Source organism: Bos javanicus, chromosome 1 (assembly GCF_032452875.1).
Source record: "Bos javanicus breed banteng chromosome 1, ARS-OSU_banteng_1.0, whole genome shotgun sequence".
In the NCBI taxonomy this organism is placed as follows: Eukaryota; Metazoa; Chordata; class Mammalia; order Artiodactyla; family Bovidae; genus Bos; species Bos javanicus.
Window position 1 is genome coordinate 35440072 of NC_083868.1, and position 20099 is coordinate 35460170.

The 20099-nt window shown below is 39.3% G+C and overlaps 1 protein-coding gene across 3 annotated transcripts; it reads left to right on the plus strand.

The window, feature by feature from the left end:
* Positions 1–84: 84 nt before the first annotated feature.
* Positions 85–17805, plus strand: LOC133257155 (uncharacterized). 3 transcript variants are annotated; one of them, XR_009739450.1, is made up of 4 exons: positions 620–706; positions 1121–1251; positions 11783–11910; positions 17618–17805. XR_009739450.1 is itself a non-coding variant. In XM_061432729.1 (3 exons), the coding sequence occupies exon 1, from the start codon at positions 85–87 to the stop codon at positions 685–687; it is 603 nt and encodes a 200-aa protein (XP_061288713.1). In that variant the 3' UTR covers positions 688–706; positions 1121–1251; positions 3376–4014. The 3 variants fall into 3 exon arrangements, 1 of the variants encoding a protein (XP_061288713.1); XR_009739465.1 differs by lacking the exon at positions 17618–17805 and adding an exon at positions 13799–16213; XM_061432729.1 differs by lacking the exons at positions 11783–11910; positions 17618–17805 and adding an exon at positions 3376–4014 and having other exon boundaries at positions 85–706.
* The last annotated feature ends 2294 nt before the right edge of the window (positions 17806–20099 follow it).

Here is a 20099-nt window from a genome sequence, read left to right on the forward strand (position 1 = left end):
TATTGCGGCCAAGACGGGTCCTCGGCGGCCGCGGGCTCCGCGCGCCGCTCGGGCTCGGGAGGAGTTGGCAGTTAGCGGGGGCCCATGCGCGGGCACCCTCATCTTCAGCCCCTCTGGGTGTCCCCTGGCCTGCGCTTATATAGCGACTCGGGGACGCAATGGCCCGCCGCGCGGCGGGGACATGACAGTGCGGGGTTCTGGCGCCCACCGCCGCGCCAGCCGCTGCGGAGCGCCGGCCGGGGTTGGGCAGACCTGGGGAGCCGGGCTCTGGTTTGCATATACACAATGCACGCCCGGGGCTCGTCCTATCACCGGCGCTCCCGGCTGGGCGAGGACCAGGAGGCGGGGGCAATGGGAGGGAGCTGGCCGGGAAGGAGAGGGAGCGCTCTCCTCTCCGGGTCTGACGCGGAGCTCGGCGAAGTTCCTCCAACTCGGCCGGTGGCGGGCCGGTCGCCCAGCAGGGGGACCCCGGGGAGGACCGGCCGCGGATTGGAGCGAAGTTGGAAGCCCTCTCCGCCTCCCGGCAGTGGGGTGATGGTGGGAGGGAATGGTATGCGAGAGGCTCCACGCCCTTACAAAAGCTCCGCGGATTCCCAGCCCATCTCCTGTCACCTGGCCGCCGGGGCGAGGGCTTCCCAGCACCGAGATTTTACAGGGAACACCAACGTAGAGGCCGAGGCTAAATGAAGGCCAAGTGTACTGAGAGGTAAAACAAAGCAGGCGCAAAATGAAGTGGGATTAGCTCCTACATTAAATATAACCATAAGTGCTAACTTCCTTGCAAAAGCGCACATGCCAAGAATGCAGCCCGGTTCTCTACAATCTCCGCTTTAAGTTTACACCTTCACGGTATGACCTCCTGTGGGATGTCAACCTCTTCTGGCCTTTTCAACCTGGTTTCCATAAAATAACAAACAGTGACACGCGATTAAACCTACATCCAGCTGTTGTTTAAAGATTTATTTGCAAGTGGTTTACAATCTTCTCCAATATAATTGTATTTCAATATAATCAAGTAAAGTAGAAAAGAATTATACTTACTTTGTAAAGAAGCAAAGTCTCTGACCGAGTATATCCCTCCCTCTATATGTAACACAGAACAATCTCTTTTTGTTTGCAGGAACTAGCCTTTGAGAAGTTAATCTGGATGTCAACTGTACTGATGTTCCGGACAGATGTGGCCCCCTAAAATTCCCATGCTGAAGCCTAACGCCCAATGAGACTGTATTTGGAGACACAGTCTATCAGGAGGTAATTAAGGTTAATAAAGGTCATGAACACAAGGTCCTAATCTAGGATTGATGTGTTTATAAGAAGAGGAAGAGATACCAGAGGGCTGTCTGCTTTGGCAGGCTTGTAACACCTAGTGAGAAGCAAGTCAGGATAAGAAGCCTCACCAGAAACTAACTCTGAGGGTACTTTAATCTTAAATTTTTAGCCTCCAAAACTGTGACAAAATAATTTCTATGTTTAAGCCACACAGTCTGTGATGTTTTGTTATGGAGGCCCTAGCAGACTAATACACATGTATAGTACTAACATACTGTTTACATTATTAATTTTTATAATATTATAAATATAAATGTGTGTATGGTTATATATAACTAGCCAGACACACAAATATATAAACACATGTACCCTCACACATGCCCTCCCTCATACACTCAAATATACAAACTGTAGTGACTGGATAGGAACTGTTAGCTACTCATAGTAGCTCCTATTCACTTGCTCATTCTCTGATTACTTGAAAATTAAGAATATATTTATTAAGGGCTTTCATCACTTAGACATTGTGCTTTCTGTAACAGAGGATATATTCCTATCAGTTGTTGTTCTTCAGTTGCCTAGTCATGTCTGACTCTTTGCAGCCCCATGGACTGCAGCACGCCAGGTCCCTGTCCCTCACCATCTCCAGGAGTTTGCCCAAGTTCATGTCCATTGCATCAGTGATACCAACCAAACATCTCATCCTCTGTCCCCTTCTTCTTCTCCTGCCTTCAATCTTTCCCAGCATCAGGGTCTTTTCCAATGAATCAGCTGTTGACATCAGGTGACTGAAAGATTGGAGCTTGAGCATCAGTCCATCCAGTGAGTATTCAGGGCTGATTTCCTTTAAGATTGTCTGGTTTGATCTGCCTGCTGTCCAAGGGACTCTCAAGAGTCTTCTCCAGCACCACAGTTCAAAAACACCAATTCTTTGGTGCTCTGCCTTCTTTATGGTCTACCTTTCACAATCATATGTGACTAGTTGAAAGACTATATGGACCTTGATCAGCAAAGTGATGTCTTTCCTTTTTAACATACTGTCCAGGTTTGTCATAGCTTTCCTGCCAATAAGCAATCATCTTTTAGTATCATGGCTGCTGTCACCATCTGCAGTGATTTTAGAGCCCAAGGAAATCTGTCACTGCTTCCACCTTTCCCCTTTCTATTTTCCATGAAATATAAAGTCCCTATAGTCAATACTATGGTCTTTCCAGTAGTCACGTATGGATGTGAGAGTTGGATCATAAAGAAGGCTGAACACCAAAGAAGTAATCCTTTTGAACTGTGTTGTTGGAGAAGACTCTTGAGAGTTCCTTGGACTGCAAGGAGATCAAACCAGTCAATCCCAAAGGAAATCTATCCTGAATATTCATTGGAAGGACTGATGCTGAAGCTGAAGCTCCAATACTTTGGCCACCTGATGCAAAGAGCCAACTCACTGGAAAAGACCCTGATGCTGGGAAAGATTGAAGGAAGGAGGAGAAGGGACAACAGAAGGGGACAACAGAAGATGAGATGGTTGGATGGCATCACCTACTCAATGATATGAATTTGTACAATCTCTGGGAGACAGTGAAGGACAGAAGCCTGATGGGATGCAGTCCATGGGGGTTGCAAAGACTTGGACATGACTGAGTGACTGAAAAACAGAAACAATTTGCCATGAGGTGATGGGGCTGGATGTCATGATCTCAGTTTTTTTTTTAATGTTTAGTGTTAAGACAGCTTTTTCACTCTCCTTCTTCACCTTCATCAACAGGTTCTTTGGCGTCATCCACATATCTGAGGCTGTTGGCAATATTTCTCTTGGCAATCTTGATTCTAGCTTATAAGTGTTCTAGCCAGGCCTTTCTCATGATGTGGTCTGTGTATAAGTTAGATAAATAGGGTGGCAATAAATAAGACATATACAAATTTATTTAAAATACTTATTACTGCTTTTTCTCAAGTTGAAAACCACTGGTCATACCAATCTTCTCTGTTTCAAATTTCATCTTTTCAGTCCAGATGGCTCCATACAGATCTTCTGTAGGACCTCAGTCATAATAGCACTAATATTGTCCCCATAACCCTGACCTGATCTTCCTCTTTTGATCTCCATTTCAGGTATTGAAACTCCCATCCTAGTTGCTGAGCTGGAAATCTGGGTATCATCCAACATCACAGCCTCCACATATGGTCATGGAGTCCATTTCATCCCCATTTATACCTTTCTACTGACTCTCTCCCCTAATCTCTTTATCTCTGCTGCTATGATTCTTAGTTCACTGGGAGATCTCTCACCCAGAATCCTGCAAGAGGCACCTACCTGATTTCCAGGCCCCAGGTTCAAATCTCTTCTGATCCATTTGTCCATTCTCTTCCGTTCCAGTCACTGCAAATCCAACAAAGTAATGATGCTTGCCCTTCTTTTTAAAAAAATTTCCCCAGCAGCTCTTGACAGTCTGCAGTCCCAACTCTTTAACATTCAGATTTTGGCTCTTACCTATGTCACCATCTCCTGCAACTGTCCATTCAGCCATCTGAATTGAGACCTCCCTTTCTAGGAAGAAGTATAGTCACTTAACACTTCTAACTTTATCTTCAGATAATATATCTAAAACTGATTATTTTGTACAATTATATGTGCGCTATGTCTCCTCCACTAGAGTATTGCTGAATCATATATATCTTGTATATCTAACATTTAGGAGGTTTTCAGGTTCTATTTGTTGACTTAGAAAATAAAGGCAGAACTAGCTCGAACATGTTCATGCTCCAATTTCTGCATCTTCCTTGTGTCCCGTAGAGCCTCTGTTTAGTATGTTGCAAATATTTAATGTATGACTAAGACGTAGTTCTTGGACACTAATGTCATAGGCTCAAAAGTCTGGAGGTGTTTGGCAAAATTTTCTATAATGCAATATATATGTTTTGGTGCCTTTCTTCCTCCCTATCCTGCACTGATAGAAGAAAATGAAGATAAATTATGCCCAGACAGAGAGGTAGGATAATTCCTATTAAGGAAAGCTAAGTTGGAGTCCTTGTAGGAGAGAAGATATGTCTGACTTCCCCTAGGTAGAAGTTTAGGGTTTTAGAATAGAAAAGAATAAAAAAGATCACCTAGTTTACAACATCTTTTAAAGATAAGCAAACAAGTGATCTAAAGCAAGAGAATTCCAGAAAAGCATCTACTTGTGCTTCACTGACTATGCTAAAGCTTTTGTGTGGATCACAACAAACTGTGGAAAATTCTTCAAGAGATGGAAATACCAAACCACCTTACCTGCCTCTTGAGAAACCTGTATGCAGGACAAGAAGCAACAGTTAGAACCAGACATGGAACAACAGACTGGTTCAAAATTGGGAAAGGAGTGCATCAAGACTGTGTATTGTCATCCTGCTTATTTAACTTATATGCAGAGTACATCATGCAAAATGCTGGACTAGGTGAAGCACAAGCTGGAATCAAGATTGCTGGGAGAAATATCAATAATCTCAGATATGCAGAGGACCCCATCCTTATGGCAGAAAGCAAAGAAAAACTAAAAAGCCTCTTGATGAAAGTGAAAGAGGAGAGTGAAAATGCTGGTTTAAAACCTAATATTCAAAGAAAGATTCTGTCATCTAGTCACTTCACTTCATGGTAAATAGATGGGGAAACAGTGAGAGACTTTATTTTCTTGGGCTCCAAAATCACTGCAGATGATGACTGCAGTCATGACATTAAAAGATACTTGTGTCTTGGAAGAAAAGCTATGACCAACCTAGACAGCATATTAAAAAGCAGAGACATTACTTTGCCAACAAAGGTCCGTCTAGCCAAAGCTATGGTTTTTCCAGTAGGCATGTATGGGTATGACAGTTGGACCACAAAGAAGGCTGAATGCCAAAGAATTGATATTTCTGAACTGTGATGTTGGAAACGACTATTGAGAGTCCCTTGGACTGCAAAGAGATCAAACCAGTCAATCCTAAAGGAAATCCATCCTGAATATTCATCAGAAGGACTGATGCTAATCTGAAATTCTAATTCTTTGGCTACCTGATGGGAAGAGCCTCCTCATTAGAAAAGACCCTGATGCTGGGAAAGATTGAAGGCAGATAGAAGAGGGGGACAGAGGATGAGATGGCTGGATGGCATCACCTACTCAATGGACATGAGTTTGAGCAAGCTCTGAGAGATGGTGAAGGACAGGGAAGCCTGATGTGCTGCAGTCCATGGGGTCACAAAGAGTGACAGGAAATGGAGGCAGAACTAAAATCAAAGTGTCCCAGTCTCTGGACTCTTAGTTCAGTTTTCTACCACCCACAATAATATATATAAACAAACACATGCACACACACACACACACATGCATATATATATATATATTTACATGCACACATATATATGTGGGTGTGCATACGTGTACATATTCATTAGTGCATATAAGCAGAGGTTCTAGATGAGATCATCTTTTGGTGAACCTAGAGTTGTGAAAAAGGAGTGGGTTGGGGGGAATGTAGGCTGATTGCATTTGACAGTAGTGAGTCATCCAGACCAGAGATTTCAATCTGACCAATGATGTACTCATTTTCATATCTGTCATGCAGAGGTGTCACAATTATTTGCAATAACATAGTAATAGGATGGAATTTGATGATTTGCATTTCTGAGTTCAAGTTTCTCAAAAATTACTCATTTATCTTTATTTTCTTCTTTCAGTCTGCCCCACTCCTCTTCTGGTTGAGTGACGTGAAATTCAAGCCTATCTGGTGTTTATCCTCCTACTGTTTTATATCCCAGCCACTGTGGCTCTAATAGAATACTTGTATGTGTGTATGCTCAGTTGTATGTGACTCTTTGTAACCCCATGGACGTAGCCCCACCAGGCTCCTCTGTCTATGGAACTTTCCAAGCAAGAATATTGGAGCAGATTGCCATTTCCTACTCCAGAGGATCCTCCCAACCCAGTGAATGAAGCCACATCTCTTGTGTCTCCTGCATTGGCAGGCATGTTCTTTACCACTGCACCAGCTGGGAAACCACCAATAGAATACTTAGATGGCCTTTAATGTTTCCAACTCTCTGAGTCAGGGATTTACAGTCACTGTATTTTTGGCACCACCCACCAAATTTCCCAGAATATTTCCAAATTTTCCAGCTGGAATTTAATGAGGTGAACCCTGCAAACCAGTTTCTTTTGGAGGGGTAACTTGAAGTGGATCTCCCCAATACCTCTTGGGATAAGATAGGGCAAAGCGGGGGCTGCCTTTTGTTTTAGAAGGATGACAGCTAGGCTTGTCTTTAGCTTAGAGTCTTAGTGTGAGAAAACAAATGAGATCTGCAGTGCATGTGTTAGATGGCTCAGCATGTGTATCCAAACATTCTTCCTAGGGTATAAAGAGTTGATTCTTGGCCAGCCCTCTGGCCTCAGCTGAGCCCACTGATAATGCATCCTGCTCTGGGAAGTATGGCTCTGAGGAAGTAGACTTGGTTCATCTACTCATGAAGCTGTCAACTCTTGAGTACAAAAACATAGGTGTTCTAGGCAGAATAATTCCTATGGATATGTTTATCTTATACAGCAAAAGAGAGTTAAGATTGCAGTGGAATTTAGCCTACTAATGAATGGATTTTAAGATAGAAAAATTATCCCAGGTTATATGAGTGAGCCCAGTGTAAGTAATAACAAGGGTCTTTTTAAGAGGGTAGGCAGGAGGCAGAAGAGTCAGTGTCCTATTGACAGGAAGTGAGAAAGACTCTCCAGGCCATCTCTGACCTGGAAGATGGAAAAGGAACATGAACCAAGAAGTACATGGCCTCTAAAAGCTGGAAAAGGCATGAAGTAGGCTCCCCCAGGGTCTCTAGAAGAAATGCAATCCTGCCAACCACACCAGTTTGAACTTCAGACCCCCAGAACTATAAGACAATAAATTTGCATTGCTTTAAGTCACTGAGTTTGTGGTGATCTGTTACAGCAGCAGTAGGAAACTAATCACCAGTGTAATGGGGGGCAGGGGAGGCTAGAAGAGAGGACTTCGGTGGGCATGTCCCCTTTGCCCTACAGTTGCCTCTGAGGAGAGGCACGATAGGAGAGGAACCAGTGAGGCTCTCTAAATCTCAGGGGCCAAGGAGGGACTCTAGTTGTCTGGACCAAAAGGTGATGCTGATAATACTAGTAGAATAGACATAAAAACAGAAGATCAAAAGTCCCATGTAAAACAGTTAAACCACTTACGCAGTTGTCATCTTAGATCACCTGCCTTCAGGGTACTCTCTTCAGTGCCCAGCAACTTCACTGTGTTCCTCTGGCATGCTGACCCACATCTTATTATAACTACTGTCTCCTATCTTATCCACCATTACCAACCCTCAAAAATCCACTTTCTCCTTTTCTATTCACTCTTCCACCCATATACAATCGTATTTCTGCCTCATCACCCCACCAAAGTTTATTAATGTCACCAGTAATGATCATGTTAACAATTCTAACTTTATGTCTTTAACTTCATCCTAATCGATGCTTTGTAAATTTTGACACTATGGATTAATCCCTCCCTAAATTTACCTCTTCTCTTGACATCCTACCATTATGCCCTTCTTTGATAATCTGCCTTCTTATATTTTGGCTATTCTTTCTCAATCTCCTTCACCAAATGTTCCTCTACTTAAACTCAAAATATCGAGTTTTTTAGTTTTTTTTCTGGGCTTTTTTTCCTCATATTACTCTATCCCCTCATCCATCTTCAAATCACCTCTATATGCAAGTTACTTACAAAAACTAGCATCTAGCCCAGAGCCCAAGACTCATGGAATAGAAATATATCTTATACGGTTCTTAAAGCTCAATATTCAGAAAACTAAGATCATGTCATCCGGTCCCATCACTTCATGGCGAATAGATGGGGAAACACTGGAAACAGAGGCTGACTTTATTTTTTTCTGCTCCAAAATCACTGCAGATGGTGACTGCAGCCATGAAATTAAAAGACAGTTACTCCTTGGAAGGAAAGTTATGACCAACCTAGACAACATATTAAAAAGCAAAGAAATTACTTTGCCAACAAAGGTCTATCTAGTCAAAGCTATGGTTTTTCCAGTGGTCATGTATGAATGTGAGAGTCGGACTATAAAGAAAGCTGAGCGCCTAAGAATTGATGCTTTTGAACTATGCTGTTGGAGAAGATTCTTGAGAGTCCCTTGGACTGCAAGGAGATCCAACCCTTCCATCCTAAAGGAAATCAGTTCAATGGAAGGACGGATGTTGAAGCTGAAACTCCAATACTTTGGCCTTCTGATGAGAACTGACTCATCTGAAAAGACCCTAATGCTGGGAAAGATTGAAGGTGGGAGGAGAGGGTGATGACAGAGGATGAGATGGTTGGATGACATCACTGACCCAATGGACATGAGTTTGGGTAAACTCTAGGAGTTGGTGATGGACAGGGAGGCCTGGCATGCTGCAGTCCATGGGGTCGCAAAGAGTCAGACATGACTGAGTGACTGAACTGAACTGAAAGTCAATAAATAAAGCAAGTGAAACTATGCATGGCCCAAATTATTATTGAAAATTTCTTCAAACCCCTGCAAAATCACATATACTGTGTCTCAGAAAGTTCAACAGACAATTTAACCTCCAGCATTGAAAAATTTGCCTTTTCTTCAGTTGACCACCAGATGAAAAATTGATCCATGTTTAGGAACCATGTCGTTTTAAAAAATACATAAACCAATCTTTAAATGCTAATATCATACTCAGATTAAGATATATATTATATTTATTTATATATATATATATGTATATATGGTTAGGGTTTATATATATATATAAGAGAAAGTGAAAGTGTTTCCCACTCTTTGTTACCCCATGGACTGTAGCTTGCCAGGCTCCTCTGTCCATGGGATTTTCCAGGCAAGAACACTGGAGTGGGTTGCCATTTCCTCCTCCAGGGGATTTCCCCACCTAAGGATTGAACCTGGGTCTCTCGCTTTGCAGGCAGATTCTTTACAGTCCTAGACATCAGGGAAGCCAAGTAGGAATTTAGACCAACTCAAGGAATAATAATAAAGGATTCATGTCTCCCATCTGACTCTTAATCCAGCTAGCTCTACTAAGTTTTAACTCACTGGTGAATATAATGCTTTTTTTATCATGAATTCTCTCTTCCCTTCTTTCTCTTTCTCTCTGTGTTTCTTTCTCTCTGCCTCTGCCAGCTAACCTGTACCATTTCTACCCATCTCCTCCTATCCACTCTGCAATTTTGTTCTAGCACATGTCATCCTACCACTTGCTTCCGTCCAATGAGCCCTCTCCCTAAATCTTTGCATGCACCCTTTCCTTGGAAAAAATTTCCCCCCACTTGGCCTACTTACCATCTAGAGCTTAGATTAAACATGCTTCCTCAAAGACATTTTTCAATTTAAAGTGCACCCCCATTCTGCCCCCACTATTCTCTCCAATAACAGCCTGCTCACATCCCCTTCCTAGTATTTATCCTATTTTTATATATAGGCTTTTTTAACCCCCTCTTTTTTTTCCTGTCTCCTCACTATGATCCATGAAGAAATAAAATATATATGTTTTATTCATGCATGCATGCTAAGTCACTTCAGTTGTGTCTGACTGTGCGACCTATAGACTATAACCTGCCAGGTTCCTCTGTCCAGGGGGATTCTCCAGGCAAGAGAACTGGAGTGGGTTGGCATGCCCTCCCCAGGGGATCTTCCCAACTGAGGGATTGAACCCACTTCCCTTACCTCTGCTGTCTTGGCAGAAGGGTTCTTTACCACTAGCACCACCTGGGAAGCCCATGTTTCATTCATATTCACTACTATATCACACTTAATGAAATCATGATTGTATGCTTTATGAAAGGATAATTTCATTTGAGGTTCAATATTGTCACAGTTATAGGGATAGGCTTTGTTTAGCAGTAGATGTTTCACCACCCAAAATATACGTTATAGAATTGTTAGATGATGTAAAGCATGTGCTTTATGAGAAGATGAATAATGTAGTAGGTTTATATGGATCAATATTTTTGCGTCTTCACGGGGAAGATGATGAAAAAGGGAACTCACATTTTATGAGCACCTGCAATGAACCAGGCATTTATGCTAAGATTCTTTTTCTCTTACTCATTTAATTTTCACAAAAATCCCATGAATTAGATAGTGTTACCATTTTAGATATGAAAAAGGTAAAGGTCAGAAAAATTAAATAGCTTAAAGATTACCTAGCTGGTGAGTGCCTAGTCAGGATTTGACCCCAGGTCTGATTCCAAAACACATGTTTTTTAAAAAAATTATCATCATACCATACTTTATATAAAAATTAATGAGCACTAAGTCTGACAAAATGGTCTATATTTATATTTAACTTTATGTGTTTGTGTTGTGAGAGAGATAAAAAGATAGATAAAAGAATTAATAAGGCTCACAGAAATTTCCTTCATCAATTATTTGTCTAATGGGTCAATTTAATTAAAATTTCCTGCTGAACCTGAGTTTCTGGCTTTAAGAACTGGTTTGGAAAGACGTGGGTAGGGAGCTCCTGAAAGTTCTGAAGTGCATTTAAAAAATTAATTGCTAGGGATTAAAGAAGTAGCTTCAAAATTGCCTCCTTAGGTAGAATTGAGAAGCTTTTTTTTTTTTTTTCCTGAAAAGTCCTATTAATTTTTAGCTTCTATTTGGTTCTTTTCATAATCTATTAAAAGCAGTATCAGATTTGTGGTTACCAGAGGTTGGGGTGGGGCTAGGTGGGATTAGATAAAGGTAGTCAAAAGTATATACTTCCAGTTATAAGTAAGTACTAGCGATGTAATGTGCAACAATGTAGAGATAATTGACATTATATCTGAAAGCTGTTAAGAGAGTAAATCCTCTAAGAGTTCTCATCACAAGGAAAATACTTTTTAAAATTTCTTTAGTGTATTTATATGAGATGATGAGTGTTCACTAAACCTACCATAGTAATCATTTCACGATGTACATAAGTCATATTACATATTACACTTTAAATTTATACAGTTTTTAAACATTTTTTAAATTGAAGTATCGTTCATTTACAATGTTGTGTTAGTTTCAGTTGTACAGCAAGGCGATTCAGTTATTCCCAGGTGACACCAGTGGGAAAGAACCTGCCTCCCAATGCAGGAGACGTAAGGGATGAGTGTTTGATCTCTGGGTCAGGAAGAACCCCTCAAGGAGGAACTGGCGATCCATTCTAGTATTCTTTCCTGGAGAATCCCATGGACAGAGGAGCCTGGCAGTCTACAGTCCTGGGGTTGCAAAAATTTGGACACAATCCTAGAAATTAACACCTCCCCTTTGGTAACCATAAGTTTTTTCCTATGTCTGCGAGCCTATTTTTCATGTATAAGTGATATCATATGACATTTGCCTTTGTTTGACTTACTTCACTTAGTATGAGCATCTCCGTCTATTCATGTTGCTGCAAATGGCATTATTTCATATTTTTTTAACAGCTGAGTGATATTCCCTTATGCATATGCACCACATCTCCTTTATTTGTTTATCTGTCAATAGTTACTTAGATAGCTTCCATATATTGGCTATTGCAAAACGTGCTGCGATGAATATTGGAGTACATGTCCCTTTTCAAATTAGAGTTTTCTCTGGATATACACCCAGGAATGGGACTTCAGAATCATATGGTAACTCTGTTTTTGTTCTTTTAAGGAAACTTCATAACTCTTTTCCATGGTGGCTGCACTGATTTACATTCCCACCAGCAATGTAGAAGGATTCCTTTTTCTAAAAACGTTTACAGATTTATGTCAATTTTATTTCAATAAAACTAGAGAAGAAAATCGAATAATCTTTGATATTACCAGAAATGTGGCCTTAGTTGTAGGAAATGGAGACTTTGAAGAGAATACAGCAAAGTGGCCAGAGTAGGCAGGTGGACAGGACAGCAAGTCTGGTAGGGGACAGTGATCAGGAAAGTCACCAGCTGCCTGAGCTCCTTACCAAGTGAGCAGGGGCTGGCTGTGCTGCGGGGTGACTGGTAAATCAGTGTCACAAAGAGCCTTCAGATACTTACATGAAGAATGAAAAGAGCACAAGCCTTAGCTCCAGACAAAAGTCTGAACTTCAGTTTTCTTATGTCTAAATGGAGATAGTTATATTTATAGGACCTGTGTGAGGATTAATAAATAAAATATATAAAGCTCATAGGGGAGAAATCAACTCATGCTGAACTTCAAAATATTAGCTTATTTCCCTGTCACAAACCTTCCTCAGCAAGTTGTGAAACAGACAAACTACAGAGCAACTAAATACTTTAAAAAAATAATTTGTGGGTCCTTTTAAGAGTTCTGATCTAAAAATGCACAAGCCAACCAGCCAGGCCTGTGAATCCATGGACAATCTAGGGCACAGGACATACAAGAGTTGTGCACGGCACATGCCTGTTGTGTTTTGCATTATTCTATTCTCTCCAGCCTGGTGAGATTTAATGGCTAAGCTTATAAGAGTCAGCATGTTCTCTCTGCAGATTGTTTTAAAAACATCCATGCAAGAATTTCTTAGGCAGGGTTTCTTACAGAGATATTATTTGTACTCTGATTCAAGATGGTATTTTTTTTTCCTGATGACTTTAAACATCTAATAAAGTGTCACTTCTCTGTCTTATTTACTTCTCTTATGATGTGTTTAGGTCAGAGCACACAGTGCTGGTTACAAGTTGAAGCTCTCATGTAAAGACTCCAAGGATGAAGTTTCATCTACTTACAATTTAATAATGAGTCTATTTTCAGTCCTTCTAGTTTTGTTTTTTTTAATAAAAATGAGACTTTATCTCCAGTGAATCCAGCAGGGACATACAGCAAATGGCATCATCACCTGCTTCACCAATTTCTCACTCACTGGAGGTTCATTGAAACTCTTTGTACCTCTGTTTACTACTAGAATGCAGTTTTGAAACAGTCAGCAGGCTCCCTGTGTAAAGTTTGTTGAGATTATTTTTCCTCTAGTAACTTCGGCTGGAATTGTAAGATTTTATAGTACTACTTATTTATATACTTAAATAGAGATTTAATAATAAAGGAATCCAAGTTGGGAACAGTGAGATAAGATGAACAGATACCAAGACACTTCTTAGCCTGCATTAACAAGTCAGCAAAGAGTATGTACTTCACCATGAAAGGATCATTTGTCCTCATAGAAGCTAATGGCAGACCATTAGTTCAATGTGTACCTTGAGTTGGTTGTTTTTTTGCTAGTTTTGCTGGTCGTAATGGCTGATGTGGACTAATCTAACTACATTCTCTCTGTCAGCTTGTGACAAGTGGAATATATTCACATGAAGTCTGGCCTGGTGTGGGTGCAGTTCTGTCCTTGGAATGGAACAAAGCTAAATAGGCCAGGAGGGACTGAAGCCTTGATCTTGGCGTCATTAACACTGTGTTCTAACCCACCAGGCTAACAAGCCACAGACAAAGACCAATTAGACTAATAAATCACAGCAGCCAGCATAATCTGGTTTGAATTTATTTCTCATTTTTAATACATTAGTTTTATAATTTGATTTAAATATTTTAGGATAAATGAAGCCAAAAGCCCATGTTGCTGTCATTCAGAGGAGAGAAGGCAGAGAGGAAACATGATGCCTTGCGCCTCCCCACAACCCCTTGGCTATGGGCTGTGCTCTCACTGACACAAGAGGTGTCGGCCTGGAACACGAGGGCAAGTCATGATTTTTATAGGTAATTTATGTGTATAAGCACAAAAGAGGCTTTGTATTTAAGGAAAACATTTTGGACCCTGTTGAAGGCCAATAGCTTTTATGAAACAAACAAACAAAAAAATGACTCCTCTGTTTGGCTGCTAGTTTTTTGCCAGATTTTCATGCATTGTGTTTGTTCCACACCTACAAAGGTATGCACGCATTTAAAGTCCTTAGAGTAATTTAGCTGCATCCCAGCTGCCCACTTTGTTCTTACTGTATAAATAGGTCATACTGGAAAGGATATTTTAATGTTTAACGTTATTATCCCTGTGGCTATAGATGCCTGGAATATATTCAAAATCCCACCTACTTCATAGGCATCACTTCTTCTAGGTAGTGTATCTTAACGTTTGAAAATTAACTTTCTTTATACCATTATAATTTGTATTGCCTGCACCTTATATTTGGTGACTTGATTGCATACAGTTATTATTTTTATTGTTCTTTATTTTGATCTGATCGTTTCAGTTATCATAATTGCCTCCATCAAGAAAAGATTCAAAAAACAAATTCTATGATGGAGGAGGTAGAGTTGGATATTTCTTGGGTGTTTCCTACAGCACCAAAAGTCGGTACGCTGTGACTCTGCTTAGATAAATTTGAATTGAATGACTCTCTGTCATCAGTGAATGTTGTGGATTGTTAATCTATAAATGGTCTTGCTTTGGTCTCTTTAAACATCAAACAGGAAGAACACAAATGCAAAGGACTTTTTGTATGAATATTAGAAAATATACCTTTAATTATTTTTAGCTTAATTTTCATATTTTGTTTGGAATAATATAAAAATGTTTGGTTGATGAGTAATACTTTTGAAAATACTTTTTTTTCATTTTCTACGGATTTTAATGTAAGCAATCTCTTTAGTATAATACAACTATGTTACAACTGAAAAATACAGTGTCCACTGAGATTTCAGGAGATGTATATCATCTCCAGTTATTATAAATTATAGTAGCTCATCCTTTATATATTAGTGTCCAGAGAGATTGCAAAGTCAAGTCCATCCTGATGGTATAGTTATGGGTGGACTTCCTGAAGTTATCTAATCATAACAGAAACTTGATCAAGAAAGGGGAATTAAGAAATAATGATAACAGTAATAGAAATAACACCAATAATAATCATAGTTAACCTTTACATAGTGTCTGCTATGTGTCTGGCAGGTCTTAAATGCTTTACATTTACTTTTAGCAACTCATCTAATCCTCACAATAGATATGGAAATCAAATATCATGTGATTAAATGATCACCCAAACAATCTGTCTCAAAGAGGGTTTTGTAGAAAGTTGATGTGCAACTTTGGCAGTTCTGAATAAATTTACCCATTCTATCATAGGAAACCCCAGTCTCTAGTCTACAACTTTTTCTTGTGATTGAACAGACATCTTTCATCTTGGATGTCTGCAGTGATGTTCTGTGTTCTCGACAGTAGTGGTATTATTCACCAGAGGGACAAAAGCATGAACGATAACCTGTCCTCTGTGTATACCACCTTCCTGGAATCTTGAGGGGATACGGATGCACTCAAACCATCTAAATAAAATAGTACCTCTGCTGTCTTAATACTGGTCCAGTTTATTTTTTACTTATAGTATCCAAATATACATTTTATTCTTTCTTAAAAGTGGATAACTGAAATAATAGCATATCAGCTGCCAACTTTGTGGGATTAAAACCCATAAATTCTCAAGGACTGAACTATTTGTTTATACTTTCCCTGGAAGTACACCATGTTCTTTATGAATAATAAATATTTTTAAAAATCTAAAAGTAATTTCAGAGCATTTGATAATCAGGTCATGACATAATCAGCTTCAGATAGGCTACAAATATGAGGAGCTCGATATGAACAGATGGGAGAGATAAAGCTGTTCTAAGTCAATATAAGACACAATATTGAATATTGTTAGTTTCAGCTCAGGAACTATGCAAAACCTCATCATTAACTTCAGCATTGCTTCTCCAAGTGTGGTCTATAGTTCAACAGGTTCATTATCATCTGAAAGCTTGTTAGAAGTAGGAAACCTCAGGCTGCATCCCAAACCTACTGAATCTGAAACTGTGCTGTGACGAGATCTTCCAGGTGGTTTCTATGCATGTTAAATTCAAGAAGCACTAAACTGGAGTGTTTTTCTATATCCAATATCAAAGTGTAACATCAAATCACATATGTTAAATTTAGCCTAATTTTAAGACCACAGTCACCTGGTAGAAATAGGCTAATGGTGATAAATTCATGACAGTTTATACACTATAAAATCATATTCTAGGCACTTACCTCATTTCATACACTCATTCTGCCCATGAGAAAGTCATAATACATACCTGTTTTTTATGATAAAACTGTTGCTAAGAGAGAAATTCTCATGGGGCCAAATACCTAGAGAAGGTGACTTCATTCAACCTAGACCTTCTAAAGCAAAATCCAGTACCTGTCCATTCACAACAAACCATCTATGGTTGTCAAAATATTTTAAGTTATGTCCTTAGAAATGCAAAAGAGTTGGCCGTATCTTTCTAAGATATGACATATTTCCTGTTATAACTCTGAGTCTTCCTAAAGGTAGACAAGTTAATCCTAGATATAAGTTCACTTAGGTATAAGTGAACTCAAGTTACTTCAGAAATTTTTCAACTTTTCCTGGATGTATTCAATGATTTCAGGTTTACACTGGACATTTCAGATCGTTCCTGTTTACTCCTGCCTGAAATATTAGGCTATTGAAGGTGGAGTGTGGCAGGGGCAGGACAGCAATGCATCTGTGGCCCTAGGCCATGCACGGGAGCCTGCAGTTGCCTGGAGTTCTCAAGCCTGACACCCCACCTCGCCACCTGAAGGATGTTGCCTCTCTCAGCATGCCGGAGAGAGGGCAGAGGCCTGGGAAATTCTGTCTGTTCCAATTTCACTTATGACTGACTTCTGTTTTTCCTCCTCCCTTTTCTAGAACTGACTTTAAAGGTGAGGGTGGAGGGGAGTGGACAGAGTGCCTGAAACCTGCTCTCCTATGCCTTTACCAGTGTCTAATGCTCTAGCTTCTTCTACATTTCCCTATTTCTTCTAGCCTGGAGAGTTCTTATCTCATCAAAGTCAGGAAAAACTTGATCATCAAGTATTCTTGCATGGTTCTTATCAAAATTTAGAAGTTAAGAATTTGATATATTTGTTGTCCAGTTTCCATAGCTACCACTCCTCGAGGCAATGCCCACCTGAAGTCTAGTGACCTAAAGGGAGGAGAGGTGAACAGGTAAAATGAAATAAGATAGGCCAGCATCTGCTAATACTGAAAAATATTATCCCTCCTGGCATCCCATAATTCTCATGAGATAATAGGAAAGACTAGAGGCATTGGCCTTTCTAATCTCTCTGACAAAAATCTGAATATATTGAGATGTATTCCATTCTCAGTGATATTCTTTGAATGCTATGGACTACCTAATAGATGGCCATAGAAAAATAATCAAAATGGTAAAGTAGTTGAGGATGATTTCATGTAAGGCCTGATTATGGAAACTGTGAAAATTGAGGCTAGAAAAAGTAGAGACCAAAGGAAATAAATATTATAATATCTGTCATATCATGTGAAAAGAATAAATTTTCATTGCTGTTGTTGTTCTGTTTTATTCCAAGGAAGAAACTGGAATCAGTGAGTTCAGTTTAAGAAATGAAAGTTGAGTTCAAATTAAGTACACTGGAGACAACATGGTCATTTTCATTTTATCCCTGGTTGGAACAACATTACAGAAGAGCCCCAATTTCTGATTTATCTCATGAAAGAGAAAGCCTCTAGGAAGGTGAGCTTCCTAATTTATATTGAATGATGGTATTAGAATAGAAATAAATTTTTTATTATGCAATGCCATTCAATACTATGTTGTGCTTTTTATATTATCACAATGTAATACATAAGGAAGCTTGACTATTACAGTAAGGAAGAACTTCCAAAAATGACATTCAACAAAGGACCGGATTTCCCATGCAAAGGCACCTATCCTATTACGGAAATTGGAAAGAAGTAAAAAGAACACATTTATTAATAAATATATTCATAAGTCACATATTTATTAATAATATATGCAATATACTATACTATATGCCAGTTATTCTAATATGCAGTGAAGAAAAAGTAGTAGGCAAGACTGGCATAAACTCCTGACAGCTAGTAGTTTCAATTAGATAATTATCCTGTTTCTAAGGTTTTTAGTGTCAATTCAATAAATTAATAGATTAATACCAAGTTTACCCTACTGTACAACATTCCTATAACATTTAGCTATCCTCAATTTTCCTACACTCACAAGAATGTATGTACATTTTTGTGTTTATTCAGCCATGTTATATACTTCTGATAATTTACCTAATGATTGTTAGCAATTGTGAAAAATCTGAAATTTTATCCAACTTGCAAGTTAACAAGTTAACTTGGATGCTAGGAGAAGTCAAACAGGTCCTGGATCAGAAATAAAAGATTATTCACATTAATGGCTATATCTAAATATCAACATTTGGCCTGATTGTCTGAGACCCCAGTTATTACACGGAGGAATAACAGGATCTAGGTGACATGTGTACGTAAAATGGGTTGCAGTAAAGGAATCTCAAATTTAGAAAGTGTCAGTCTTTCAGAACTGGCTTCAAGCAAATCTGCCCACATTTTGTCCCAGAGAGAGAGGCATTATTATTATTATTTTTTTTTTTTTTTAATGGTGGAAAACAAGCCAAAGCTCTCTTCTCTGGGGGAAGACACTATCTTTATCTTCCAAGGTTGTTCTCCATATAAACATCCCTGAGAAGATAATCAGGACAAAAGGCTGTCAGTGCTTCTGCTCATAAGCCATGCAGAAACTCGAGGGCCATAGCGAACTGTCTTTTGATGAAGATACCCACTTTGATACAGGCTGCCATGAACCACAACTAAGCCCATCCTTTTCATCACCATACCTGCAATTCCTAGCAGAGCGCCTGGGGCACAGTAAAAGGAGCTAACACTTCTGAGGTATGCCAGAACTTTTAAAATGCTGCATGTGTTACTCAACTGCAGCAACTCGTATAAGACAATGATAAATACTGCCTGCCTTTTATGAGGAAACTGAAGCCAAAATTATTCACCAACTCACCTAAGATTATGCAGCTAGCAAGTGAATTTCCTGAAGAAGCAAACAGTGAATGGATGGAAAAATAACGTTGGAACAGAAAGGAACCATCCACAATGATGTGCATCAAGCTGTGGATGCAATTATAGGTTGCAATTTTGAGTTTGAAAATAGTGCAGTTTGTCCCAGGCTTCATATGCTACTAAAATAAAACTAAAATCTGAGGTTAAGTGTATTGTTACATATCTGTTGATTTCCATAACTACAATCTACTCAGAAACTCTACGCATAAGTCTGCATTATAACATGTCTAATTGAAGCTTTATTGTTTAGGTTTAATTTGCCTGACTTGGCTAAACTTCATGGTAAGAAACTAATTCTCTCTGAAAAAAACACAGCAATTTATTTCATACTTATTGTTCTTAGCAGTATGTTCATTGGCAGAACATTAAAAACAAGTAGAATTGCTCTGTTTTATTAACTGTGGAATAAATGTACAATGGAAAAACTAGCTCATGACTGAAACAGAGAGAAGTCATTTCTGTGCTATGTAGTTGTCCCTGGCTGTAGACAGGACTGTAGCTACAAAAAGTGCGTATCACATGATACCTTGTTTTTTGTTTTTCAAAGAAATATCATCTTTTTAAAAATTCCTAATTTCCCGCTTCATTGAATTATCATTTATGCTCAGATTGCAAACATAAACAGACATGTACTGAGGTAGAGGAAGACTGAAATATATGCACGACTGCATAGCAACAGGATATATATGGACAGCAAGGTGGGAGAAAAAAGGAAGAAGTTAGGAAAAATCAGGAAAAAGTAGGTACCATAATTTCACACCCTAATGTAGCTCTATCATTGCATTTATTTGTATATCACCGTTCAATATTTACTTTAAATGACTCATCAATAAAATCACACAACACATATTTATTGAACACCTACTATGTGCCAGATACTGTTTAAGATGCCTAGGACATCAATTCAGTTTAGTCGTTTAGTCATGTCTGACTCTT

Coding starts and splice junctions, on each gene's coding strand:
- LOC133257155 (XM_061432729.1), top strand. CDS start 85: ATGCGCGGGCACCCTCATCTTCAGCCCCTCTGGGTGTCCCCTGGCCTG.